General features: G+C 45.7%; 2 protein-coding genes across 2 annotated transcripts; one reads left to right on the top strand and one right to left on the bottom strand.

The window, feature by feature from the left end:
- Window positions 1–7,766: 7,766 nt before the first annotated feature.
- On the bottom strand, window positions 7,767–22,879 carry LOC119376653 (centromere-associated protein E). The gene is made up of 10 exons (XM_037646410.2): window positions 22,584–22,879; window positions 19,486–19,640; window positions 18,665–18,847; window positions 16,838–16,890; window positions 16,599–16,670; window positions 15,254–15,335; window positions 11,165–11,295; window positions 10,258–10,431; window positions 8,806–8,892; window positions 7,767–7,871 (listed from the first exon to the last, which is right to left on the bottom strand). Exons 2-10 carry the CDS (start codon window positions 19,570–19,572, stop codon window positions 7,802–7,804), a joined length of 939 nt encoding a protein of 312 aa, XP_037502338.1. The 5' UTR covers window positions 19,573–19,640; window positions 22,584–22,879; the 3' UTR covers window positions 7,767–7,801.
- A 279-nt stretch (window positions 22,880–23,158) lies between these two features.
- Window positions 23,159–25,738, top strand: LOC125756576 (uncharacterized). Its single transcript, XM_049411457.1, has 2 exons — window positions 23,159–23,796; window positions 25,655–25,738. The coding sequence occupies exons 1-2, from the start codon at window positions 23,313–23,315 to the stop codon at window positions 25,705–25,707; spliced, it is 537 nt and encodes a 178-aa protein (XP_049267414.1). The 5' UTR covers window positions 23,159–23,312; the 3' UTR covers window positions 25,708–25,738.
- Window positions 25,739–27,021: the final 1,283 nt, after the last annotated feature.

The raw sequence follows: 27,021 nt of genomic DNA, 5'->3' as shown, positions 1-27,021 counted from the left end.
GCTGATTTCCGCGGACCGCGGCAGCAACATAAATGCAAGTTCTGCATGAATGCACTCCAGGTCCCGTCAAAGAAACTGTACTGGCTTCCATACTAGCTGGCGCGGTCTCGGGCCCATTGTCTCGTACGAACAGCAGTGAAAAAAAAGCTGCATACAAGAAAAAGCAGGTAAGCTAGGTATATGACAACAAAAAATACCGGCAGATCCCACGCACTGTGGAAATCGATGTAATGCGAAGCCGCCAGCAAAGAGCTGCATACGTAGCCTTGTTGGTCTTTGAGCCAAGTGAAATCATTCAGGCCGTGGCATCTAGTCCACTATTTATCGCATGTTTGTCATGCACGCATGCATGTACAATCCGGTATATACCATGCTAATGAAACGTGCGTTCTGGTACAAATAATGCATAACCTGTGATTTATATTCGTCACGCAATTATGTCATGGCATACCAATCTTGGTATATATCCAGTTAACAAAACAGCCGGAAACGCACCAAGACAGTGTCGTGTAAATCGTGTCTTACAGGACATTCATGTCATAATTGTCATGTTATCATCTGTCATTTATGTTCGTCATAGAGTCACGTCACGCAGTACCAGTTTTGGTGTATATCAAGCTAGCGAACTGGCCGCGAGCACGCCATGAGTGTGGCATGTAAATCATGCCCTACATGACCTGCATGTCATGATTGTCACGTTACCACTTGTCATTTATGTTCAACGCGGAAATTTGGACAAGTTGGTGAGTGGGTGTCATGTTACCATCTGTCATTTATGTTCGTCAGAGTCACGTCACGCAGCGCCCGTCCTGTCTACGTGTTCCTTTCTCTTGTGTTCGTTCCACTGCGCTGCCAAGATGCACAAGTTCATTTATGTTCGTCATACAGTCACTTCACGCAATACCAGTTTTGGTGTATGTCAACCCAGCGAACCGACCGCGAACGCACCATGACTGTGGCATGTAAATCATGCCCTACATGACATGCTTTTCATGATTGTCAGTTACCACTTGTCATTTATGTTCGTCCTACAGTCACGTCACGCGATACCAGTTTCGGTGTATGTCAAGCCAGCGAACCTGCCGCGAGCGCACCATGAGTGTGGCATGTAAACCATGCCCTACATGATTGTTATGTTACCATCTGTCATTGATGTTCGTCATACAGTCACGTCACGCAATACCAGTTTTGGTGTATGTCAAGCTAGCGAACCTGCCGCGAACGCACCATGCGTGTGGCATGTAAATCATTCCCTACATGACATGCATTTCATTGCGATAGCAATTATATGGACAGTCACGAGGGGTTTTGCCGTCGCCGTTGCCGTCATGTCCTTCCGGTATGAAGTCCAAATTGATAAGATCCCCTCGCGTATTGTATGTTCTACCGCGGGTAAATGCGCGCGAGCGGGGGCGACGAACGCGGCCGAAGCAGAGATCAAACGAGCAGGCCCATTTCCGTCGCTCGGAGGGTGCATGCGATACGTAACATCAACCGCTCGGGAGGCCTGCCGTCGAAGCAGACAGAAAACGCCCCGCCCGTCTTTAACGACCATGAAAAGATGCGATGTGGGGGGGGGGGGGGGCTGTCGCACGAGCAGCACAACTTTGAATCTAAGCTAGCGGTCGCGATCGCTGGCGCGCGCTATCTCGATCGACAGCCATCACAACGGGCGGCTCGTATACGCTTCTACGTGCTGCGCTCTCAACGCGAAGTGACTATGCGGAGAGCATCTCTCCCTGGAGCGGCCGTATTCTCTTACACCAGCGTTTTGTAGTTACGCGAGATCGGATACAAAACAGTTAGCTGCCAGCCTCACTTCGTGTAACACTAAAATTTGTTGCTGTCACATTCATTGTTTGGTCCTTGCGGTGAAACTGATTTTTTTTCATGATTGTCATGTTACCACCTGTCATTTATGTTCCTCATACAGTCACGTCCCGCAATACCAGTATTGGTGTATGTCAAGCTAGCGAACCGGCCGCGACCGCACCATGAGTGTGGCATGTATATCATGAACTACATGACATGCATTTCATGATTGTCATGTTACCACCGGTCATTTATGTTCGTTATATAGTCACGTCACACAATACCACTTTTGGTGTATGTCATGCTAGCGAACTGGCCTTGAACGCACCATGAGTGTGGCATGTAAATCATGCCCTACGTGACATGCATGTCATGATTGTCACGTTACCACCTGTCATTTATGTTCGTCATACAGTCGCGTCACGCAATACCAGTTTTGGTGTGTGTCAAGATAGAACCGGCCGTGAACGCACCATGAGTGTGTCATGTAAAGCATGCCCTACATGACATGCATGCCATGACTGTCATGTTACCACCTGTCATTTATGTTCGTCAAACATTCACATCACGCAATGCCAAATTCGGTACATGCCAAGCTAGCGAACCTGCCGCGAGCGCAGCATGAGTGTGGCATGTAAATCATGCCCTACATGACATGCATGTCATGATTGTCATGTTACCACCTGTCATTTGTGTTCGTCATGCAGTCACGTCACGCAATACCAAATTCGGTACATGTCAAGCTAGCGAAAGTGTCGCGAGCGCACCGTGAGCATGGCAGGTTTGTCATACCGAACATGACATTCGTGTCATGATTTTCATGTTACCGCCCTTCCTTTATGTTTATCATACAGAAATATTTTGTCATACCAGTTTTGGTGTACATCCTATTAATTAAACGGCCAGGATATATATATATATATATATATATATATATATATTATAAAGACGTTTATTAGCGGGCACTCGGCGACGATAAACGACTGCGACAGTCAAGGCGGGGTGCCGACTCTGAGCGCGAGGAGCGTGCTGTCCCAGAAGAGCGGAAGAGGACGACCCACTAGTAAGCGCTCGAGAGGGCGACCCATTAGAGGCTTCCAACGCTTCGCTACAATTACCCCGGGTACGAAAAGGGAGCCGCCTGGCGACCTAACTGCTTGTCACTATGAGCGGGTCATGGTAGGGTTTCAGGCGCTCCACGTTGACAATGTCGCGCCCTCGACGGCGCATGTCCGAAGATGGTTCAAGGGGTTCGATCACGTAGTTGACCGGGGACGTGCGTTCGACGACACGGTAGGGGCCGTCGTATTTCGGCAGTAGTTTTGAAGAGAGGCCAGGTGCAGTGGTAGGGACCGAGAGCCATACGAGTGCTCCAGGGAGGAACGTGGGCGCAGAAGTGGTGGTGTCACCGCGAATGCTCTTCTGCCGCTCTTGGTCATTCGTAGTAAATGTCTTGGCAAGCTCCCGACACTCCTCAGCGAGTCTTGCTGTGGCAGAAATAGGCGCACACTCAGACGGGTCCGGCTTGTAGGGAAGGATTGTGTCGATCGTGTGCGACGGGTGCCTGCCGTACAATAAGAAAAAGGGCGAGAAACCAGTAGTGCTCTGCGGGGCGGTATTATAGGCGTAGGTGACAAAAGGCAGAATGGCATCCCAATTTGTGTGATCGGCGGCGACGTACATCGAGAGCATGTCGCCGAGCGTGCGGTTAAAGCGTTCGGTGAGGCCATTCGTCTGCGGGTGGTAAGCAGTAGTTTTCCGGTGAACAACGTTGCACTCTTGAGAATGGCTTCGACGACTTCGGACAAGAAGACACGACCTCGATCGCTGAGCAGCTCCTGGGTGGACCGTGGCGCAGCATGAATCGGTGCAGCAGGAAGGAGGCAACATCGCGCGCTGTAAGCCGCTGGGAGGGCGGCAGTTTCGGCGTATCGCGTAAGGTGGTCACAGCGACGATGGCCCAGCGGTTACCAGCCGACGTTAGAGGAAGTGGTCCATACAAATCGATGCCAACGCGCCCAAACGGCCGGTCAGGGCAAGGTAGAGGTTGCAGACCTGCCGGCGACAGGTGCGTTGAAGTTTTGCGGCGCTGACAATCGATGCAGGAGCGAACGAACTTCTGCACGTAGCGGTACATCCCTCGCCAAAAGTACCGTTGGCGAATGCGGTGGTAGGTTTTCGATACCCCAGAGTGTGCACACTGCGGGTCAGAGTGGAACGACTCGCATATGTCAGAACGCAGACTGCGGGGTATTACGAGTAGCCACTGGCGGCCGTCGCCGTAATTGCGTCGGTGGAGTAGGTCGTCGCGAACGGCGAAATGGTGCGCTTGACGACGCAATGCGCGAGTGGATGGTGTCGCCGATGGATCACTCAGCAAGGCTATCAGTGAGGCAATCCAGTGATCCTTGCGCTGTTCAGTGGCGATGGTTTGAATGTCGATAGACGAAACGGCATTGTGAGACACTGAGCTGGAAGTATTGTCGTCAGGCAAGGGGGAGCGCGAGAGTGCGTCGGCGTCAGCATGCTGGCGTCCGTTGCGGTACAGCACGCGGATATCGTAGTCCTGTAGGCGAAGTGCCCAGCGGGCGAGGCGGCCTGAGGGATCCTTCAATGACGACAACCAGCATAGTGCATGATGGTCGGTGACAGGGCCGTACCCAGGAATTTTTTTCGGGGGGGGGGGGGGGGTTTGCGTGTAGAACGGCTGCCATTTTTTAAGATTTATACTGGCTTATTTTCGTGAATAAAACAAGTACATCGCTTACTTGTAATAATTCGATGGTACTTTTCAATTATTTGTACCCAAATAAAGAAATTGGTATGTCAACCTCAAATTCTGGTTAAAGCAAGAAATAAGTTTGGACAATAGCACCACCAAAGCCGGGGACACCGCGACCAACGGCTCCTGATGAAGTAACACAATGTAACCGCGGTACAAAAACGGTATGTATGTGTTACAAGCTGCCACTCTAGCGTCGCCAGCGCGAAGTCGGCGACGGGAATGGCAGCAGGTTAGGTCGTTCCGTACGTAAGCAGAGACAGTGAAGAGATCAGAGACGTGTGAGGGGAGGCGAACCAGAATGTGTAGGTGCCATGCCACTCACCTTCCTTGGGCATTGCCCAGTGGTAAAGGCGTCACTTTGCCCAGCGTTGACTGTAGAACAAAGGTCACTTGGAGTTGCACTGCGGCCACCATCATTTCCCGGCGGCGCATGGGTGTCCTGCTTGTGTTCGTTCTCAGGTGATTCATATAAACCGGTGCATTCTCCTGAGTCGCTACAGAAGTTCGGACGCGCTTGGCTTTCCACCAGTGCTGAGGAGGGCGAAGTTTTAGGGGCGAGACAGACGGTACGATTTTTCATGCGATTCGACGTCCGACACGGCGGAGCGGAAACCGGAATGGTGACCTTTCATAGCATCGTACAGCCACCATTCCCTCTCCCCCACTGCGGCGTCGGCCGTCGGATCGCATGGAAAATCGGACCGTCTGTCCCCCGCTTTATCCTTCGAAGGAGGCGGTTCTTCTCCGTCCGCTTCATCGGTTCGAACTTTCTTGAAGTAAGACGCAAGACTCCTTTGCTTCGTTGTTGCAGAGTGTCTTTTCATTTGCTGCCGCAATCCTGTGCACGCACACAGAAGTGGCCAGTGGCTCCAAAAAGACGTTTGCGACTGCTTCGACTGCCTGGCGTGAACGGCGGGCGATGTTTTCTTCCTCTCTTATCCACTTTACAGTGGCTAGAATGTAGAAGTGTGATGAACGCGCCGGCTCCCGCGTGGCGCATGTGTTTTCTGAACGCCGCTACAGCTGGTGTGCATGCAGGCCCATTATTGTACTCCAGCTGCAGCAAACTGGATTAACGCTACTTAAAGACCTTTTCACAGAAGACTCCATGGGCACTGCATACTCCCCTTAATATACGTGAACCCCCAAGAATGCACTGCCGAGACATTTGCACTCCCGTGGTACAGTCCAGAAAGGAGGTGTTGCTCCATTCCTGTGAAAAAGTCACCTTTTCACAGACGGCTCCCTGGGTGCCTGCATAATTCTCTCTGGGCTGCGCTAATTAAATAGCCGTGACCCCCCAAAAATGCACTTTGTAGGCTGTGACGTCAGCCTCTGTACTCCCGCGCACAGCCCAGCTTGGCGGCGTTTTTTCTCTCCTGTGAAAGTTGACCGCTGGTGCCGGATTGTGTGCCGGCTGTATCCTCGCTTTGTGCGCTTTGTAGGGAGGTGCATATACCTTCTGTGTACAGAAGAGGTAGATTTCCTTGCGTGTGCTTAAGGTTGTTCGAAGTTGCTCGGATATGCCAGTCTTTCAGTAGATGTCATCTTCGATGATTCGTTTCGGTGGCGAGGACTACAGTTTGAGAAAAGTTTACCCTGCAGCCTGCGTCCTCGGAATGCGCCGCTGAGTTTTTCCGCTTAGGGGTTTCGTTCCCTGGCAAATTTGCGCACGTCGTGTTGGTGTTGCCGTTGCTGTCGAACTGTTTACCTTCACAGAAGGAGATGCGCTTTTCGTAGGAACCCAAAGCCGACACGTGCGGTCCGCACAGATGGATAACTTCTCCAGCGGCAATGGACAAGGAAAGCATCTGGAATCGATAAAGGAGCTGCTACGGGGTGAAAGACGAAAAAAAAAAAAAAAGACTCGAAGGAACGCGAGGGCAAAGTGCAAAGCTGTACAAATAGGGCAGGTGCGCGTGCGGGGGAGGGAGCGCTGAGGTGTTCTGGTAAAAGGGTAGGTTTGAAGAAAGGAAGAAGAGGGAAGCAATGCCAGGAAAGTTGCAGTGTAACTTTGGCAGCTGGTGGTCGCTGTGAAGGCGTGTAAATATTTTAGTATCACCCGAAAAGTTAAGCATCAAAAAAATTTCGGGGGGGGGTCAGAACCCCCTCAACCCCCCCCTAGTTACGGGCCTGTTTCCATTTACTGAGAGTCTACTGTACGTATTTGGCAATAAGAAATAGTAGCTTTGGAATAAAATATTGAATCGAATAAGAAAAAAAGCTAAATATCAAGATCGGTAATTTTATTTTCACAGGTCTCAATTTTTGCAACTTTTCAAGCAAAATAAATTTCTGTTGTTGGAATGCAGTCGTAAGCATGGTTTATTTGTTTGTTTGCACAATGTGTGATACAGGGGGTACAAGTGTGTAAATAACTGTACTATGTGCTCGTTTCAGTTGCTGAACTAGAACAGAATCATAAAATTGGAGCTCCCGTTGAATATGTCAATTGGATGGCACCGTAAAGCCGTCAGAATGATTAATTATACAGTAAAGACTACAGTAAACTTAGTAATAAATACCCGCTTTAAACCCTACTAGTGGTTAAAATGTAGTTGCGATGGAGCCCTGACCGAGTATCATAGAGCCTAATGTATATTTGAACTTTTTAAAAATATCCTGCCAGCTCCTTGAATCCTTCTGCATACAATTTACTACTAATACGATAAGTCAGACACGGGGTCCCTTTCCTCAGTTACACGCAAGCGTGTTACTTCTTTCGACGCGTATATAATAAAGACCGCCACACATTCGTTCATTACCCGCGACGGTGGTCTAGTGGTTATGATACTTAACTGCTGACCCGAAGGTCGCGGGATCGAATCCGGCTGCGGTGGCTGAATTCTGATAGATGGAAAATGCTGGAGGCCCGTGTGCTTAGATTTAGGTGCACATTAAACACCAGATGGCAATATTTCTGAAGCCCTCCACAACGGCGTTCCTCATAATCATACCGTGGTAATGGGATGCAAAACCTGAATAATTATTATTACATTCGTTCATTGTGAACAAAGCATCTGTATTGGGTGCAGAAATGTCTGTTCCGTTCTTTGTGTTTTTTAGTTGGAGAGTGTGCTTCAGCTCATAACGTAGCTAAAGCGCTATAGACAACAAAACGTGCATCACCTTCCCAGAGGAAGCAGGGGCGCCGCTGCATTCTGCGCAGCAACGCTGTCTGCTCGTCAAACTGCGACTGGACCTTCACAACTTGGCATTCGTTCGACGAAGTTCTTGGCTGCTGGTCTCTGCTTTGCTTCGCAGTGTTTCATTCCTGAGAAAGACCGGGCAAGCACAAGTAGTAATTGTAATTAGAACGTAAAGTCGGTAGTTGTAATGAAGCATCATAAACTGACCTAGCAAAAGGTTTTCTAGGGCTAGTTGGTTCATGACTTCTGAAGGAAAAATCGTAGCACAAAACAAAAGGACAGACAAAAATAGCACCAGTCCTGTGTTCTTTGTCTGTCATTGTGTCATTGTGCTACAATTTTTCCTTCAGAAGTCATAAACTGAACGAAGGCCTTTTTTAACGCAACAGCATTAGAAGGAGGTACACTGTGCCCGTGAACTTCTTTAGAAATTCTTTATCGATGAAAACTCACTGAGTTTATGTATATTTGTGTGCTGATTTCTAATACGCAATTATTTTTCTAGTACAACACGTAGTTTTAAAACATCATTCATTCCATGTGACACTTTGAGAGCTATACTTTGCCTTGACCAAGAGAGTTACGAGGTAAATAAGCATATCAGAATAATCTCGAATGAGAACTGTATGCACAAAAACAAGAATGGATGTTGTGAACCCCTTTGAACAAAATTTATCGTATTTTGAACATTCATGACTGAAATCCCAGCTTGACATAGACTTGCTTGCGAATGTTCAACATATCATAACAATGGTCAAGTTTTTCCTTCTGTTGATGTAGTTGAGCCCATTGATAATTTAATTTGTTGAGAAGAGTGAGCGATTTCTAGTTGTCTAAAACATAATCCTAGTTTCCGTGCCACGTACAGTGCTTTCATGTTTGGCTCATGTGTTCACAGAAGCCTCAACTACCAATCGGCAGTGTTTCCTGACCATGTTCAAAACGTGTTGCAGGGCCCCTTTAAATTCTGAAGTTTTTCGTGCCATACATCTCATGCTTAGCTGGGCAATGCCGCAGCCACCATGAAACCAACCTGAGCACAGATGGATAAATGCTTACTCTGCTAATAACTTTGACTGTCGTTCTGTCAGAGCCAACTCAGAGTGCCGCAGATCAGCCAGGCACTGCAGCACTGCTGTTGGACTCCTGCAAGAAAACAGAAGCAGAAAAAAAAGACATCAGCAGCTGCAAAGGGCACAGCAATGCTGCCTTGCATTGAAAGCTTGTTAATTTCTTGAAGTGTTCCGTTTTCTGTGGTGATGAAATACCGCACAAATTTTTCCGTCGTTACCCTGTGTCAGTTGAAACAAAGGCTGCCTGACAGAACTCCAAACACAGTAAGCACAAGATCTGAAGAAAAAAATAGCAGCAGATCCAATGTGCCATCTTGGAACCTACACACAAAGAAACTCATTCACATCTTCAATATTTCACCCAATGCCCCGGTGTGTGTGATGTGATGTACTGTATTTTCTCGCGTATCATCCACAATCATTTGGGAGTAGGAGGAGGAGGTGGCAGGGGGGGGGAGGGGGGGGAGTAAAAAGAAAGTCACTGCACAGTGCTGTTAAACCATTTTCCTTGCGTTACCGTCAAGCAGTGCCATGAAGCCACCTTGCAGACAGAAATCGGCGTACATATTCCATACCCTGACATAAGCTCCAAATTCTTTGTATATTTTGCACGCATTATACACGAGAAAATATGGTATCTTCCTGGGACTCTCCCACCCACTTTCTGTAATGGAAAACAATGTACATAATGCCAATGAACATTTTTGACTGAATATCTCTCAAAGGCCAACGTTAGCTACGCTCAACAAAAGTGATGCACCAACTGTAAGTGGAAACAAGAAGTGAATTAAGAGACTGGAAGTAAAAGCAACTAGTGAACGTAAAACCGGAAGCCACTTGAGACAGTGAACAGCAGCACAGTCAGCAAAACGTGGAGAGGTTCACAAACAAAATTTCGCTTTAAGAAATGAAAGGTAAAACTAAACGCAGTGCAGCCTCAGTCGCATATTGCCACGTGGCAGTCATGGTCAAGCAGTCAAACCAGTAAAGGTTGGGTTATTTATTGGGAAAACTTGTGCCCAGCAAAAAGAATCGCTCACAGTACAAGCAAGTGAAACTCGACAGTGCTGAGCACGGTCATTGGTCGCTGATAATCTGCTGGAAGGAAAAACCGAGTCTTTCATACATGTGTGATCAAACATTTTAGTGTTTCTGCTGGCGCTTGCGTTTGTCCCAGAAAAAAATCTTAACCACTCGCGTCGTGCACGCAATCTCACTAGAACATTCTAAAACAATTGTGATGGCTTCCATACATTTTGGCATGGCCTGTGCCAAGTGGTGGTAGTTTGAAGTTTGAAGTTTGAAGTTTATTTATTTCATTATTTTTGTGGTACATGTATTTACACTTTTAGGGTAACAGACGGAATAGTTTTTGTGAGTTAAGCCTGGTCACATGGAAATAAACAAACATGCGTGGAAATATGCATGAGACACTTACACGAGACCATGCGGTTCAGCGGCCAATTCCTTCCATTTTTCCAGTTGTTCTTGAAGCTGCTCCACATTCACCTGTAGCTGAGTGTTGAGCGTTTGCAGCTCCTTTACCTTGGCTGTTTTGTGCTGAGCTGCTAACAAGCGTTCCTGTATCAAGTGCACATTCATACGGGCCAGCCTGTAAAAGAGGTAGCAAGTTGCAGCAGTTGATGGATCTACATGCAACTCTCAGTGATGTGACTGATCGCAGCCATTTCGGCGGAGCACCTGGAGCAGATAAGACCCCGATTTGGAGCAGCCAAAGAGTTTTTTTGGAGCAGCTAGCAGTCCCACATTTTCGAATGCAAATATTTATGTCTCTAACATGGAGCAGTTGTACCAAGTTTAATGAAAAGGATATATGCACACCTGAATGCATGTTTATTTATAGAATTCCAAATCAAATTAACTTACTACTCTTGCTTGAGCCCAACCTTCAGTTTCTTCAGTCTCGTGACCGTTGGTCACCTCACATTTGCCCACAATACAGTTCATATTTGTAATTAAATGAGACTTTCTCCGATGCTTTAGTTACTGCATGGAAGTACTGACCTAAACTGAAAGGAATTAAAGTGGACTAAAAAATCACCTTTCCCAGTGGTGGGAACTGTACCCACAACTGTAATTGGAGGGTTGTGGGTTCAGATCCCGCCGACAGAAAGGGTGATTTTTTGTTCACTTTCATTCCTTTCAATTTAGGTCAGAATCATTACATTACAATTAAAAAAACAGCAAATAATGTTTCCTATGCTTTCCTTGGCTTAACTGTCTCTTAGTTTCCTTAGCCGTGCCTAACGAAGAAACGAGCCCCTCGAACAATTCCCCTTCCTTCGCATTTAGAGCAGTACACGTTTTAAAGAAAAGTAACTAACCGGTGCTGCTCGACTTCCTCTTGAAGCTTTGCCCGTTCTTTTTCGACAAGCGGTAACTGTTTCAGCTCATCCCTCATTATACGAGAGAGTTCCTCCACCTGCTTCAGCTCATCGAGACGTCGTTGGAGCTCCTAGAATGGAAGTGAGTGACAGTCAACACACACAAATCCTCAACATATCAAAGAACGCACGAAGCTTAATATATCAACCAGGAGAGCTTTGTAGATCAGTGGATCTAAGAAAAAGAGAAATACTTTGTATTAGGGGTGTGCGAATATCCGAAATTTCGAATATTTTTCGAATAGTGTTTGCTATTCGATTCGATTCGCACTGAAATTTTATTATTCGAACTTCCCAAAAACAAATACAGTCAACGTCCAACTGAAAATCCCCCGTTCAAATTTTCATTATGCTTCACCTCATTACACTCGTATTGCGGCAAAGCTGCCTTTCAAGCTCCGTTACGGTTGAACATAGCCAAGACACAGTCAACGTCCGATTAGAAGTGGTCCCTAGATTTTCAACATGCTTCACCTCATCATACCTCCGCTTTGCGGCAAAGCTGCCTTTCAAGCTCCGCTACGGTTGAACTTTGCCAAGACACAATGTGCGATTAAAAGTGATCCCTAAATTTTCAATATGCTTCACCTCATCACACCCCGGTATTGCGGCAAAGCTGCCTTTCAAGCTCCGTTACAGTCGAACTTTGCCAAGACAGTCAACGTCCGATTAGAAGTGGTCCCTAGGTTTTCAATATGCTTCACCTCATCACACCCCGGCATTGCGGCAAAGCTGCCTTTCGAGCTCCGCTACGGTCGCAAATGTAATAACTCGAGAAAACGCTGGTTCCAACATGGAGATGAAAGATCTGGCAGAGGTGGGGGCTCAATTAATGCTGTTTTGGGCCTGAAATTTGGGCAGGCAGTCCGAAAAATCGGACGCCGAAAGCTTTTTAGCACCCAAAATTTCAGATGTTCTTATATATCAACGTCTACAAGGCAGATCGGAACTCCGGACTTGAAGGGAGCACACCCTTGTTCGCCACATCAGTTGGGCTTCCGCAGAAGTTGAAAGAGGAGGAGAGGATGAGGAAATGGCATCTTTGCCTATCACGTGTAAAGTGTTGTCGGCAACACTTTGGTTGCACCAAATCATTGACATAAATAGAATTCGGCCTCTACATTGCCTCATTCTTGATAAGTCAACTATGAAACACCACCCCGCCAGTGCTTCATCAACCTAGCGAAAAGAAAGACTTTCATGTTGCTATCTCATAAGAGTATGCTTAGGAATCCTCTCTAACTTTTTTTTCTGCAATTTCGCTTCGAAGTATTCGAAAAATATTCTAGAAATATTCGAGAAATATTCGAAAAATATTTGGTTCGATTCGCACTCACACTTCAATATTCGAATTCGCTTCGCACCCAAAATTTTGCTATTCGCACAGCTCTACTTTGTATGCTTCCATATTGCTAGCGAACACGCACAAAGGACGACATAGAAAGAGACAGGACAACCGCTAGTCGTCCTTTCTATGTCGTCCTTTGTGCGTGTTCGCTAGCAATATGGAAGCATACAATCAATACCAACTAGCCCAGCTTAATGCATTAATGAAAAATACTTTGCTGTCAATGCACCTGTTCTGCAATCAAGATTTTATTGAAGTCTAATGAAAACATCACTGACATGCATGACATACTGTTTTGTACTAGTATTTGTTTTTTGTACAGTGTGGATACAATGCATTTCATGTACATAACCTCAGGTTGAATGTTAACGTAGCTGTGCTATCATAAGTGTGTTCTTCTTCTTTACATGTAGTATGCTACATTATATTTACGGTGGAACCTCATTATAACCCAGTAACATTGGGGCCGTAACTTAGTTCGGTATATCCAACACTCTTTGTAACATTACCAATAAAAATCAGCAATCTGGCTCGCGCAAAAATCCTAGAGATACAAAATCGCATATAAAATGCCCTTGTCCAACGACTGTAGAGTAGAAGGTGTGTTTGGCTGTAGAAACACCAAACGAACAGTCTTCAGCCCAATCAAGACTGCGCTGAACATTTGTCTAACAACACACTTTTAATTTCACAACCACATTTTGAAAAAAAAAAAAAAGGAATGTGGTTGTGAACTGCCTAAATCTTTATTGTTATTTTTATAATACTTTTAAGTTCTCAGCCATGCACGAACTAGATTTCCTTGTTACAGCTGATATTGCAGCGGTCCTCAGGTTCACGGTTTCCTTATAAAAAGAATAAATGTCATTGAAATGAAGCATAAATAACTAAATTTCGTATTTGGTTCGCTATAACCGATAATTTTTCATATCAGTGTTCGTTAGAAGACGGTTTAACTGTACTCACTCTACCCAGTTTCTTCTCTCGTTCTCATTTAAGTTTACTTCTTGTGTAATATTTGCCTCGAAAACAATATTTGATCTTTTAATTACATATTTTAATTTAGGCCTATGGGTCTAATCAGTGTACTGTATTTTCATGTATCGTACCAACAGAACTTGTAATAAATGGGGAAAAAAAAAAAGGTGTAGGTGCCACATCGTCCACCTAAACTTCAGGCCTTATGGAGAAGCTGCGGGAAAACGTAAGTGTCCCGCAAAGTCTGTGCGCTGTAAATTTTCACTCTTGGCTGTAAATTTCACACAACCTTGCTGAGCCATTTGGTACTGCTCGCCAGGGTAGAGTAATCGACGCAGAATTAAACAACGTGTGAACAAAAAAGTCACAGTTTCGCCACAAGGGCGAAGCAATGAATGCGATAGCAAGAAACTAATGCTATACGAAGTGAGGCTCGCCAATGGATACTCTCAGTTTGAACAGCGCTCCTGTTGCAAAGGCGGCCGAAGCAGCGAAGGAAACTAGAGTGCTTCAAGTGTCGAGCTGTGACACTTGATAGTTCGCGCTCATCTTCTGTTTGTTCGTTTAGCGGCGTCCCTTGAGCTCGAGTGACTTTCGTACGCTCCGTAACATGAGCGCGGACATCGCGGTGAAAGCGTGAAACATCCCCCTTCCCCTCAGCACGAGAAAACTGCGCGAGCAGACAGCGGAAGGGCAAGGCTCTCCCGGCGCAAACATAAGAAGAAGCGAGCGAGCTCGCCGACGCGCTCCTCGCGCCATCTCGCTGGTAATGAAGAAACGCTTATAAGCACCTGCCGTCTCCGAGTCCGTCCAGTGCTAAAGGGTGTGTATATAACGCTCGCCGTTAGCTACGTGGAGGATCTGCGTTTCGTGGCGTATTGGCTAGCGCCACTCGCTGCGGAAGAAGAGGTCCCTGGTTTGATTCCGCGCTTCGGAAGCATTTTTCTGAATTATTTTTCTTTGGGGCTTTTATATATATATACATACTTATACACATGCGGTGCATGACGGCGGCGACGGCGACGGTGACGGCAAAATTCAGCCGAGACTGTCCATATAATTGCTATCGCAATAAAACAGCATTCCCCCCCCCCCCCCCCCCCGATTTCGACAGTAAAATAAATACTGCATACAGAAGCAGTAGTATTAATCCTCAAATGAACTGGCACAGACAGTTGGAAAAGGAACAAGTTAGGGCTAACTCGAATGCATTTTGTTTCTGCCTTAACCAATATGTGTACACTCCAACCTCGATATAATGAACACGAATATAATGAATTATCGGTCAAGTAAATGAAGACTAGTCTTGTCATATATACAATGTTACAAATATATGTTTATAACGAATTTTCGGATATAACAAACTTATTTTTATGTCAGATGAGACTGTTATAGTGAGGTTTGAGTGTAATTTTGGCACGATTCCATCTTGCATGCATAGCAGAAGGCTTTTGCCATCTTAGGCAAATGGACAAGTAGCAGCCCAAGATTGCCTTTTCTTGAATCGTTACTTCTGTGCCCCAAGAAAGGCGTTGTCACAAGTTGACCAATCTTCAATACACTTCCCACACAAACTTTACTGCACGCAGCAGTATTACAGTAAGGGTTCTGCCTAATTACAAGAGAAATCCAGGATGTGGGGCCTTCCCTATGTCTCTGCCCAGTAAGTACGTAACCAACAGAAAAAATAAAAAAGCACTTACCCTTGCTTTGCTTTCAGACTTTCGAAGCTCAGAATTTTCACTTTGTAAATGGGAGATGAGAAGCTCCTTCTCGCGAATATGCCTGCAATGGGGACAAGACATGACGTTGCATGCATGTTGGCACTGCAGGTAGCACACTTGAGCTCTAGGTGTGCTTAACAAGCAAGAACAAGGAAAGTGTTAGTTATTCATTCAGGTGGCCTGTCACAGCTACTGAGAGATTTCATCAGGCACAGCTGGAATGTTACGTCAGTAAAATACCATCTAAGCAGTACGTACAGTCAACCCCAAAAGCTTACAGACCAAGCGAGCATGTGCTGAACTGCTTGTCCACGACACCTGGCGGCGTGCCATCTACTGTGGACCACAGTGCTGGGCCCGGAAACGGGTCTTCTTGTTATTCACTGATATATCAGTTTTCTACTTCCGCGCAGCAAATTTTTAGTTAGTTGTTTTCATGAAAAATGAACGTTATACTTCTACTTTGATTGCAGAATCAAAGCTACCAGGCAGGCTTCGAACAGTGTCCCGTGGGTAGATATCAGTTTGTGAGAATGATTGCGACTGATAACAGTTATGCTGACAGACTGCTCTAGAAACAGAAACACATAGCCACAGCTGCCAAAGAGCCCATCACGCTAAAAAGTGAAAGGTGAAAAATATTCGTGCCCAGGGGAAAAATAGCCAGGCCATCGAATAAGCGAGGGATACGTCTTGGGCGTCGCGCTGCCGTTGATCGCCGCTTACGTAGCAGAAATGTCGTGAAGAGGCTATTGGCCATGTGCTCGCATGGTCCATAAACTTTTGTGGCTGACTGTACATATACTCCATTTCGTATATAACAGGCAAGACTACCAAGGCAGTTAATAAAATCAAAACACATTACAATCATAAAGCTATATGCTAGAAAACAGTTTGTTAAAACAGCTAATATAAAAAATAATTGTTGGGGTTTTACTTGCCAAAACCAGCATCATTGCGAGGCACACCACAGTGGGGGCTTTGTATTAAACTTGACCACCTTGGATTCTTTCACGAGCATCTTAATCTAAGTACATTAGTGTTCTTGCATTCTGTCCCCATCCAAATGCATGGCTGAGAATTGAACCCGTGTCCTCAAGCTTAGCATTGTGACAGCCTATCTGCTAAGCTTGTTCAACAGCTAAACAAAAACACAAGGTAACATTACTGAACAGGAGAAAGGGCCTGACTTTTTCTGAAAACGGTTCACTGAGCCCAGTGCTGTGCTGATTTTTTCCGAGAACAGGTATAGCAATAAAGGCTATTGCAGGTGCGGGTTGGACAACTTTGAGATGTGGTAGTGAACTTGGGACATGCTACTAGCCTTTTCAGTATTTCTGCTTGGTCCTTGGCTTCTTCAAGAGAGGTGCGGATCATCACTTGGCTCGCTGATAGCCTGAGAAATGAAAGAACCAAACATATAACCAGTGCGCTGCCTGTAACAGGAAGCATGGGGTAGTGGTTTAAGAGTTTGGCGGTAAACTAAAGCAATCACGTATGCTTGTGTTCATGCACGTTGCATACTACTGCTTCAGCCAGTGAATATATTAATTAGATGACTACCTTTGGACTTCTTCTTCTAGTGCGAATGTGGTTTCCTGGGCAGACTCTTTTGTCTGTCAGAGTAAGAGAAGAAAGAGCCTTTTAAATAAAGTGAATACCAACTACTTTTCATTTCATGCACTTTCTTGGCATGCACAGAGCACCTTTATACGATGCCCATACTACAACATGATGCAGACACACGCAAAAGAAGACTGCTGATTCCTCTTTCATAGAAATCGTTGCTCAGGCAAAAGTGAAATGTGTCTTCATAGTAGTAGTTGCGGCTATGTTGCACGTTAAGAAATACAATTTACACAGTGTGTATTGCTACTGGGCCGGCATGACAGCTTTCTACGTCGATGCATCCATGTTGACATCCACTGCGACATCTCCGCCTAGCATATTGACCCGAATGCGTATGGCCTTTGATAGCTTGGTAATATTGCGACACACTCAGATTCATGAATGTGAAAGGCGCACTTCACAGTGTGCACCTCAAACACGTGAAAGCGTAGTGCTTCATATTCGGCATGTGTTTCGCTGGTCTGATGCAGTTATGACTGCACTATGCCATATCGAGGTGCTCCCGCAGTGGTTTGGCGCAGTACAGAAGTCAACACACTTGTCTAGGACACTGGAATGGCATGCTCCAGACAGCACTAACAACATTTACCGATTACACCTGGTTTGAAAGAGCCCATATTATAGCATGAATGGCTGCTTGATGAATGCTCAAGCGTGGGCTTTCTCAAACTACTTGTTATCAGCATATTTGGTGCTGGAACGCGCCAGAGCGTGCCGTTCCAGCGTTCTAGACAAATGTGTTGACCTCTGTACAACACTTCACCACTTCTATATAGTGCCACCGTCACTGTCAGAGTGGGAAGCGTATATTACGTGCTCGTGCAAAAGAATCTGTGTCTATTTGTGGCATAGGGGTCAGTGTGCCCGGCTGCTTCGATAAAAAGTTGTGGAGTTGTAGTGAAGAGGAATGAACGCTATAGTGGGTCACCCTCTCTAGTGACATCTATGGGTCTGTCTCTACCACACATTGCTCGTGGACGCCGCTTGTTCTCAGGGTCCATAGATTTGAGCTGTTGATCAAGCTACCGGTCGACTCCTACGCCAGTATTCCATAAACGCCTTTACAGAGTCAGAGGTTTGATTCCCTGGTGGGGTAACTCAGTACAGTCAAACCTGCATATATTGAACTCGCTGGAAAACGGGAATTAGTTCTGTATATAGAATAATTCGATCTAAAACCTTTTAAAGATTTTACGCTGTATTTTTGATGTGAATTTTGGTGCACAAGTTGACTTAACAGAACTGCTTCTCTATAATGCAAGGAAAGCGGCTTAGGGCAACACACGGGGATTTTTGTTTTCCTTATTTTTGTGCAGCTTGTAGTTGGCAGTGGAAATTATATTCAGCAGCAGGTTGTAGTCGAGAAAGTGCGGTATCAGTATGGCCCTCCTAATCACTCACTCTCCCTTATGCATGCGGGAAAGTCCCTTTCTGTGAGAAAAATCTAACTTGAGGCATTTCGCACTGCCAAATGTTTGATATAACAAGTGATCCGGCTATTTTTGTTCAATGTAGCCATAAATTTTCCTTTGCACTGACGTTAAAACACGGTCGTGTTCGAAAATAGCTTGATATAAAGTGTAATTACATTTGGCCGAGTTTGACTGTAAAAGCTTTCTTCCGACTTGCTTTCCGAGTTACCCACGTTCCCTTTAACTGATGTCACTTATGGAATGGAAATGACTTGCTTCAACTTCTGGTGGACCCCAGCATAAAACAATTTCGCATTAAAAAACTACGTGAGGCACCCCGATTTCCCACCTGATCTAGCTGCTGCTGAAGGTCAAGACAGAGCGCCTGGGAGCGTTGCCACCGCTCCTCCAGTTCTGAGATGCGGTTCTTCATTTGCTGCCGCAGCTGTGCAATCTCTGCCCGGTCCTCGGCTTCTTTCTCCAGGGCCTTGATCACCTGCTGCTTCAGCTCAGCATTCACATCTCGCTCTTTCTGCAGAAACACGCGATTCACATTTAATGAAACATTACAGTTGCACATGAGTAGCAATAGACAGGCTTCTTCGGTGCTGTAGAAGGCTCAACTTTTTAACACCACTCAAGTTATTTTTCTCATTATTGTCTGCTCAATGTGTTCCTCGAACCCTGATGCCAAATCCTTTTCAGAAATGACCCATATATGAGATATGGGAACAGTGTTCTTTCAAATGACATCAAGTGACATTTTTTTGACAATAATTTACTAATATCAGAAAAATCGTTTTTCGCTTTAGTGTCCCTTTAAGTACATATATATACATATTCAGAGGCGGTGGGATACAGATGAGCGAAACATAGTACAACAGAGACAAAGTAATGCAAAATGCCAAATAAAGTTGCAAATCTGGTTGAAGACAAGAAGGGTTGCTGCTCGGGCGAGTTTGTCATCCATAATCATAGCATGTATTCGCACAGCCCATATAAGACACCCACGTAGAGAAAGGTAGGCACTAATGCTTGGGCAAACTGTTATCCATAATCGTAGCGTGTATTAGTGTGGCACATAAGAATAAAACACGACACACACGTAGAGACAGCTAGCGCCCACCTGTCTCTACGTGGGTTGAAGATGATGAGAACAGTGGCACCAACCTGCAAGTGCTCCTGAAGTGTGTCCAGCTCTAGCGTGTAGCCGAGAACAATAGTCTTTCGTGCGGGCTCCTCCTCTTCCTTTTGCATGGTGAGTCGAGTGATCTCTGCTCTGCACTAAAGCAGCTCCGCCTTCAGTGCTCTAATTTCAGCCTCAGCTGGAAACAGAAGAGCAAGATGTCATCGACACCACACACTATAGGAACCGGCTGCACCATTGGGACATTTTTTTGACCTGCGACCATAGTCTGTTTTAACTTGCATGCCTCACCCTCCTGGTACCTTCAAGGGGTATACTGACATGAAAATTTTCAGTTGTAGTTCTTTTTTTTTTGTGTCAAATGAAAGGCCAAGCCCTCAAGAGCCCAGAAAATGTACTGGTAAGCGTGAGTGCACCCTGACAAATTAATTGTTTTTAAAAGCTAATTTCGGTTCCTACTGTACCTGGACGTCATGAAGCAGTATGAGCGTCTTGTCATGTGCTCTCACAAGATGTTGTGACATTTCCATGGCTGCTCTGCTCCGTGTCTCCTTCGGTGACGCACAAACCCCCTATCTGAATGTTTTTGGTGATGTACAAGTGGCCATTTGGATGTTTTGGTAGCTGATGTCATAACAATTAGCCACACTGGTGCGTGAAGTCATCAGAATTGACACTGCAGCCTGACGTCACGCTAGTGTCGATGTCAATAGGTATGCCATGCAAAAATTAACTTCATTATCAAAATAAAATATCTTATCAGCATTTATTGGGTTTCACACTCACTCTGAGCCATCTCTGCATACAGGAGATTTTTATGACAATAAAATCAGCTTGGTGTCAGTACCCCTTTAAGGACACGGATAATGTGTGCCCTATCAACGCTGCTGTTCTTCACTGTGAACAAGGCTCCCTTGTGGGAGCCCAAACATTTTTTTTATGAATGTATTTTTACTTTGGTCAGTGCTGTATGGTTGTTCGTCCTTGTTATTCCCCGACCAGACAAGATTCTGTCCAATCTTTGACTCCATAAACCTGTTTCCTTTATTCACATAACATTTTTAGAACATGAAATTATATCGCAAATGTTACTTGTTATCATATGCAGACCACATATGTACAGTCTATTGCTCTACAAATTGATGTTCTCACTCCGCATTAGTGGAGAACCCCATAAACTGCCTGTATTGAAGAGCAAACTTTTTAAAAAGTTGTGAAAATCTTTATGAAACAGTCAGGACTGCACATTTCTTTTTTTCCCCTTTTATGCGTATATAGTTGTCTTTGTAACAACCACCTTTGCCTATGTATGGCTTGTAGTGTCACTTAGAGGGACACTAAAGAGAAACAATGAATTGGTTTAGATTGATAAAGTGTGCTCGGAGAACTCTTGTGTAGTTTACTTCACCACCATAGGTTTATTATTAGAGGAGAAAACCAAGTTCAATGTTTCATTTTTAAATTTCGCGCTGAACTTTGTAATTCGTGACGTAAAAGATTTCAAAGAGCATTTAACGTATTTTGGCGCCACTGGCTCGACAAAATTTCCACAAACTCGCTATGTCAAGTCTCTGGCCCCCTGAGAGGACAATGTACTTCGATTTAACCGATTAGGAACTACGTAGGCCCAAGCAGGCGCCATCAAAAATATGTGACATCACGGCAAATGGTGCGGGAATTCCAAGGTGGCGTCGCCACCTGTATTTTCGTTTTGCGCGCTTTCTCGCGTTTTCTCGCAGCAAGCGTGGTGTTTTTGCTACCGTGGAAGTCTACTTTACTAATGTGAGAAAAATCATTTTGCTCTTTAGTGTCCCTTTAAGCCCTTCAGGTCATGAAATATAAAACTGTGACATGTTTGAGGGTAAATAATGTTTCATGTTAATCCCTCACATATAACAAGCATTCTAGACAACTTAAACATTGGCTGTGCTCAAACACAATGTCTGTCGTATCTTCACATTTGTCCACGTTTTTTCTGCGCTGTAAATATCTAACGACAGGAGACAATGTCATTCTAAAAAGAGACAGGGCGTGCAAACACGGACACAAGAAAGAGATCAGGACACCACAAACGCCGACTACGCCAATGGTTAGTCACAAACGACAACGGTTAGTCGGCGTTTGTGGCGTCCTGATCTCGTTCTTGTGTCTGTGTTTGCACGCCCTGTCTCTTTTTAGAATGAATACGTACCAACTAGCTCAGCTCTTTGTTATTCTAAGAGACAATGTCACAATGAAAGTAAACTCAACACAAGGTTACCTATCGTGTCGGCACTAGACTATTGCATGTGCATTTCGTCACACGTTTCTGTGTTTCTTAAGGTTGGTAGTCAGTCAAGCAGTTTACAATGCATGTTTGCCTTTACATTCAAACGCTATGTGCCATGTGATGACTGTTTGGACCACTGTGGTTTGGGCAAATGTAAGCCAAATAGTTAACTATCACATGAGCATTTTGTCACACATTTATGTTTCTTCAGGTTGTTAATTGTCGGTCAGTTTATCATTAGCGCTTGTCTTTACGTTCAAACGTTACGCGCCATGTGATGGCTGTTTGGACCACCATGGTTTGGGCAAATGTAAACGAACTAGACCACAAACAACAGCGGTATTCAGTTGACCGGAGCAGTGTGCTCGATGGGTTAATTGGTGCAATACTCTGATAATTGGTGCAATTGGTACGGAATGAAACAGCCCTTCAGACAGGACGAACTGAGAACGACAAACACAGGCTAGGTTACCTGTCATTTGGCTGATCAATGTAAAAATTGCACATGCCAGCCAATTCTTGATAAGTTAATGGTTTTATAGCGTTTTAATGAGCAGCGCGCATGTAAGATAAGCGAAGCTTTCCACATTCAACAGCACTGACGTTTCTTGTGTCAGCGTGCCGTCTATTTCTCTTCACAGCAGTGGAATATCTATTGAAAAATTGTGTGACAGCTTGCTGAAAACGCTCTCGAGATTGTTATCTATGGCTCGTCTGTGATGTATGCGCATATTCTGCTTTTTTTTTCTTTTTTTGTCTGGGAAGGTTGCTCGCAATAAACTTTGGTTGTTAGCGTCTCACTTCGTCCGGTGCGAAGTGCTGTTTTTTTGCGTTCCGCGGACAGGAGCTTACCTGACTTTGTTTCTGAGGTACTGCTAGTGTCAATCCGAGTTTCCGACATGCTTTCGCCAAATGAGAGCCGACGTGCGATTGTGTCGTCGACACTACCAGTGGAATCCGCTTCACGGGAACCGAACATGTTTTCCAACTCACGCAGTGCGCGCAACACGCGAGTGTTGTCGCGTATGGCTGACATGGCCGGACTACGCTAAACCGTGCACACGGTCTTGCAAACAGAAATAACACTCGGTAAAACGCGTGTTACACAACAACAAACCATACCACAGATAACGCAGCACTGAAACCGGCGCTAGTACACTCTAGTACAGTGGCTAGAATAGGGAAGTTAGAGTTACTGTATATGCTACCTAAAGGTAGCATATACAGTAACTCTAAGGGAAGTGTGAAGACCGCGCCGCCTGCGCTGACGCGCTGACGCTCTCCACCGATGCCTCGACCGGCGCTGTCTAGGTGGCGCTGGTTGTAGCTTTTTTTTGGTTAAGGCACTTGACAGCTGCCTACCCGTTACAAAGGGCAGGACCACAATTCATCATCATCATCATCATCATCACGTGGAATCCAGTGGAATCCGCTTCACGGGAACCGAACATGTTTTCCAACTCACGCAGTGCGCGCAACACGCGAGTGTTGTCGCGTATGGCTGACATGGCCGGACTACGCTAAACCGTGCACACGGTCTTGCAAACAGAAATAACACTGACCTGCCCATGCACGGAACACATGTGGCTCCGTGGCAGCATCCTAGGGATTCCCGTGATAGTAGGTGTGGTTTACCTCGCAGTGAGCAATGGACAGCATGATGGAAATGCTCGAATTATGAAATGTGTGTCAACAGATGTACAACGATGGGCAGCTGACAGAGAAGTTCTACTCATGGGCGACTTCAACGGCCATCTGCAGGCACTGGACGGGTTCCAGGATTTTAATGGAGACCTGGTGGAACTGACAGCACGTGAACTAAACTTGGAAATAGCCAACCTTCGCTCTGACTGCGAGGGTGAATTCACATGGTGTGCTAGGAACAGCCACTCATGCATTGACTATGTACTTATATCGCCAAAGCTGTCCCGTCACGTTACATCAATCACAATAGACGAGGATGGGAAGTTCAGTGTGGGAAGTGATCATAACCCAGACAACACTCGACGTCCCGAGGTCGTCCTCAAATGGTACAATCGTCCTCGCACATTTCTCGATGTCCTTGGTACGTATTGAGTACGACACGAGCTGGTTTGGCCCGGAAACGTCTTTGCGAGTGCTTTCTGAGGACAACAAGTTGTCCTGAAAAGGTTCTTCCAGATACCTTTTGGGGATGACAAAAGCAATATCGAGAGCGCGCTAGCAAGTTGTCCTGAAAAGGTTCTTCCAGGGACCTTTTGGGGATGACAAATGCAATGCATGCACTGAGCGCTTACATATGATTCCTCGCGTCCTTTTCACACTAAGTAGATGCATATCATATGTGAAAATTTTCTCAGCACGTTTGTTTCACACAGACATTGCATATTTTCGCCTCGTTGCTTCTCTTTTGGTTGAAAAGCTTCAAATTACACGTTTCGCTTTCTGAAACAAGTAATTAATAATCTTGGGTATCGAAGCTGATATTGCGAAATGTTCATTTAAAATAGTGTGTTCCTAAACGTGGCAGCCATATATTAGTGAATATCCGCCGCTGAAGCGCGTAATCAAACTAGCCGCTGGCAACCATTGACCATGCGTTGCCGTTCTGGATAGTCAAGTAGCCAAACCAGCCAAGCCATTCCAAGTCAAGTGACTGTCAAGATGGGATCTTGCAATGAAGGTTAGTGCAATGCAAACCGCATCTTTGTTGTTTGTGTGTATACAGTACAGTTTAGTGTACAGTTAACAAAAGTAAGATGTCTGAAAGTGCAAATCGTAGACGTCGACGGGAGGTCAATCGCCGTGTTGATGGGTGCTTCACGTTACTCAACGCTCTGACTGGTGCTCCAATGAATGGATCGGCACCAGTCGAACAAATCGCGGTGAATTATGCTTCGGAGAGTCCCAACGTGAATAACGGGGAATCGAGGTCTGCGTCTGACACATGGCCCGACCTCGGGCAAGTGAACTCGATGCCCGTGTCGAGTGCACTGGTGGGCTGTCAGAGCGGAGCCTCTAACACTAATGAGCGCACTGTGCATGATACACGTAGTGACGAGGACATTGTGCCAGACTTTCGAGGAAGTTTACAAGCATGGGCCATTGAGTCGCAGTCGTCGCATGCTGCGGTGACATCACATGAGACTGTCATGAAATGTAGCATTGTTCCACACGGGACAGCATCTGGTTCCTTTTGCATGTATTAATCCTCTCATTAAAATCGTAACTGCCTTTATTTGACGTCTTTTTAGGGGCGAAGCTCCTTATAGCGGCACCCGTTCGTCCCTCGTAGCGTAGTATGTAACCAGTCTTACGCTTTGACCTGCAAGGTGGTGCCGGTGGGAGATTTTTCCTGTGCGTTGTTGAACAATAAAAAATTCGCAGCGTTAGCTAAAAGCCCGACTTCTTGTCTCTCATTCCCATTAGCAGCCATTCTTTACCTCCAAGGTAGTGCCTGGTGAGATTTCTCCTGTGCGTGATTAAACAATAAAAATTTTGTTCAAAACGCCGTTGATTGATGAAATAAACCAACGAAAGACGCCAGATGTTTTGTAAAAGCAAAACGAAAGAACGCCAGATGTTTCTAAAGCAAAACGAAAAGACGCCAGCTGCTTAACGAAAGACGCCAGATGTTTCCTAAGCAATGGTTTTCTAAACAATGAAAATTCACAGCGTACATGTAAAATTAAAGTGCGCTGCAAGTCGTCATAACTCATCGAACCTTTAGCATAAACGCGCCCGATCTCACGTCGGTGATGATGTACCGGACAGAATTCACGGAAGATTCACGGTTTACCGATGAACCTCCGCAGCTTCGCCCACTCATCATCATTCACTCCGTGGATATGCTGTGATTTTTTTTTTTTTGCAGGAGTAGTCCGGTACAGTAAAACATCTTTGCAAATTTGTGTTGATGCCTTAATATTGCTTTTTTTTTTCAGACACTGCCTCTGGGATGCCTGAGAAAGTGGTCCTCATAACCAGTCGGGGCTAATTACTGTTTAAATAAATGAATTTCAATCAACAAGCTTTGTTTGTATTTTTTGTCATAGTCAAGCACTTATTGTCACCTCTCCGTTTATTGAGTATACATACACAAGACCTCAAGGAGGTGTTTTTCCTTTAATGTATGTAAATACCTTGAAAAGAATAAATCATTTGTAGTAATATAAAATATCACAGCCTACGGTACCGAACCGGCTGCACAATGGTTGTTCTGAAAACATACTAAAAAAGTCCTGAAGTGTTGTTTTGAGGACGTCCTGAGGTTATGAGTACGGACAACAGGACTGGATTAGTGCCATTCTAGTACCTTAACAGGACGTCCTGAGGTTATCATAATGTCCTCAAGGTGGCATACTGAGGATGTCCTGAGGTTGTTATTGTGTTGTCTGGGAACCGAATCAAATTGACCTTCTCGACTTCCACATGGCGCCAAAAACGGACAGACTGTCGTGAGCCGGCCGCACGCTACCTACCGGAAGAGACATATGAAGACATCGCTCAAGAGTTTGAAGGCAGGCTCATGAATCTGGAGTCGCCTTCTTATGACCAGTATGTAGAAGCCCTGCGACAGATAATGGAAGCACATGAAGTATGCGTTAACTCCCGTGGGGGGGTGCGTCGGAAGCCATGGTGGGACAAGGAGGTCCAGATGGCACTAAGTGCTCGACGGGAGGCGAATCGCCTACACAGAAAAGCGGTAAGGACACTCCTGCCACACGAATGTGCAGAGCTGTGGCAGAGGTACCTGGACTGCAAAAGAGCTATGCAGGCAATAGTGCAACGCAAGATTGCCGACCACAATGGCAAGCAGCTGAAAGCCTTATCTGAAGACAGGCGAAACGGTTCCCGGCGGTTTTGGACATATGTGTCATCGCTTGACAGGAGGACAGCCATGCCGCGGATTCGGAGCGAGGAGACGGAGTTGGCTGTGTGTGATCTTTCGGAACATCTTACAGAACATATGCATCGTCTGTACCAACCCGCACAGTCAGCATGCGTGTCCGCAGAGGAGAATGAAGCAAACATCCCCTGCCCGAAAAATGAGATCATGAAATGGAAAGTGACACGAAGAGCGGTGGACAGGGCAATCTCACGCATTTATGCACACACGGCCAAAGGACTCGATGGCATACCCGCCGGTGTTGTAAAGCACCTGGGGGATGCTGCCCGAGATCACCTTGCCGACATCTTCTCTGGCATTGTGGCGGGTGACACAGTCCCTACAGCCTGGCGAACAGGAAGGGTGTGCCTGGTAAGAAAGAAAGGCGGGGATGCCGGGCTTCTCCGAGACTACAGGCCTCTG

This window comes from Rhipicephalus sanguineus, unplaced genomic scaffold (assembly GCF_013339695.2).
Source record: "Rhipicephalus sanguineus isolate Rsan-2018 unplaced genomic scaffold, BIME_Rsan_1.4 Seq1774, whole genome shotgun sequence".
Lineage (NCBI taxonomy): Eukaryota > Metazoa > Arthropoda > Arachnida > Ixodida > Ixodidae > Rhipicephalus > Rhipicephalus sanguineus.
This window is presented reverse-complemented; position numbering and strand designations above follow the sequence as displayed.

Excerpts from the sequence above, each read along its gene's own strand:
- LOC119376653 (XM_037646410.2), bottom strand. The coding sequence starts at position 19,572 with ATGCAAAAGGAAGAGGAGGAGCCCGCACGAAAGACTATTGTTCTCGGC. Across the intron at positions 16,891-18,664 it reads TTCAGCAGCAGCTAGATCAG|ACAAAAGAGTCTGCCCAGGA; the intron begins GTGGGAAATCGG and ends TTACTCTGACAG. Across the intron at positions 10,432-11,164 it reads GAGGAAGTCGAGCAGCACCG|GCTGGCCCGTATGAATGTGC; the intron begins GTTAGTTACTTT and ends CCTCTTTTACAG.
- LOC125756576 (XM_049411457.1), top strand. The coding sequence starts at position 23,313 with ATGTGGCTCCGTGGCAGCATCCTAGGGATTCCCGTGATAGTAGGTGTG. Across the intron at positions 23,797-25,654 it reads CACATTTCTCGATGTCCTTG|ACACTGCCTCTGGGATGCCT; the intron begins GTACGTATTGAG and ends TTTTTTTTTCAG.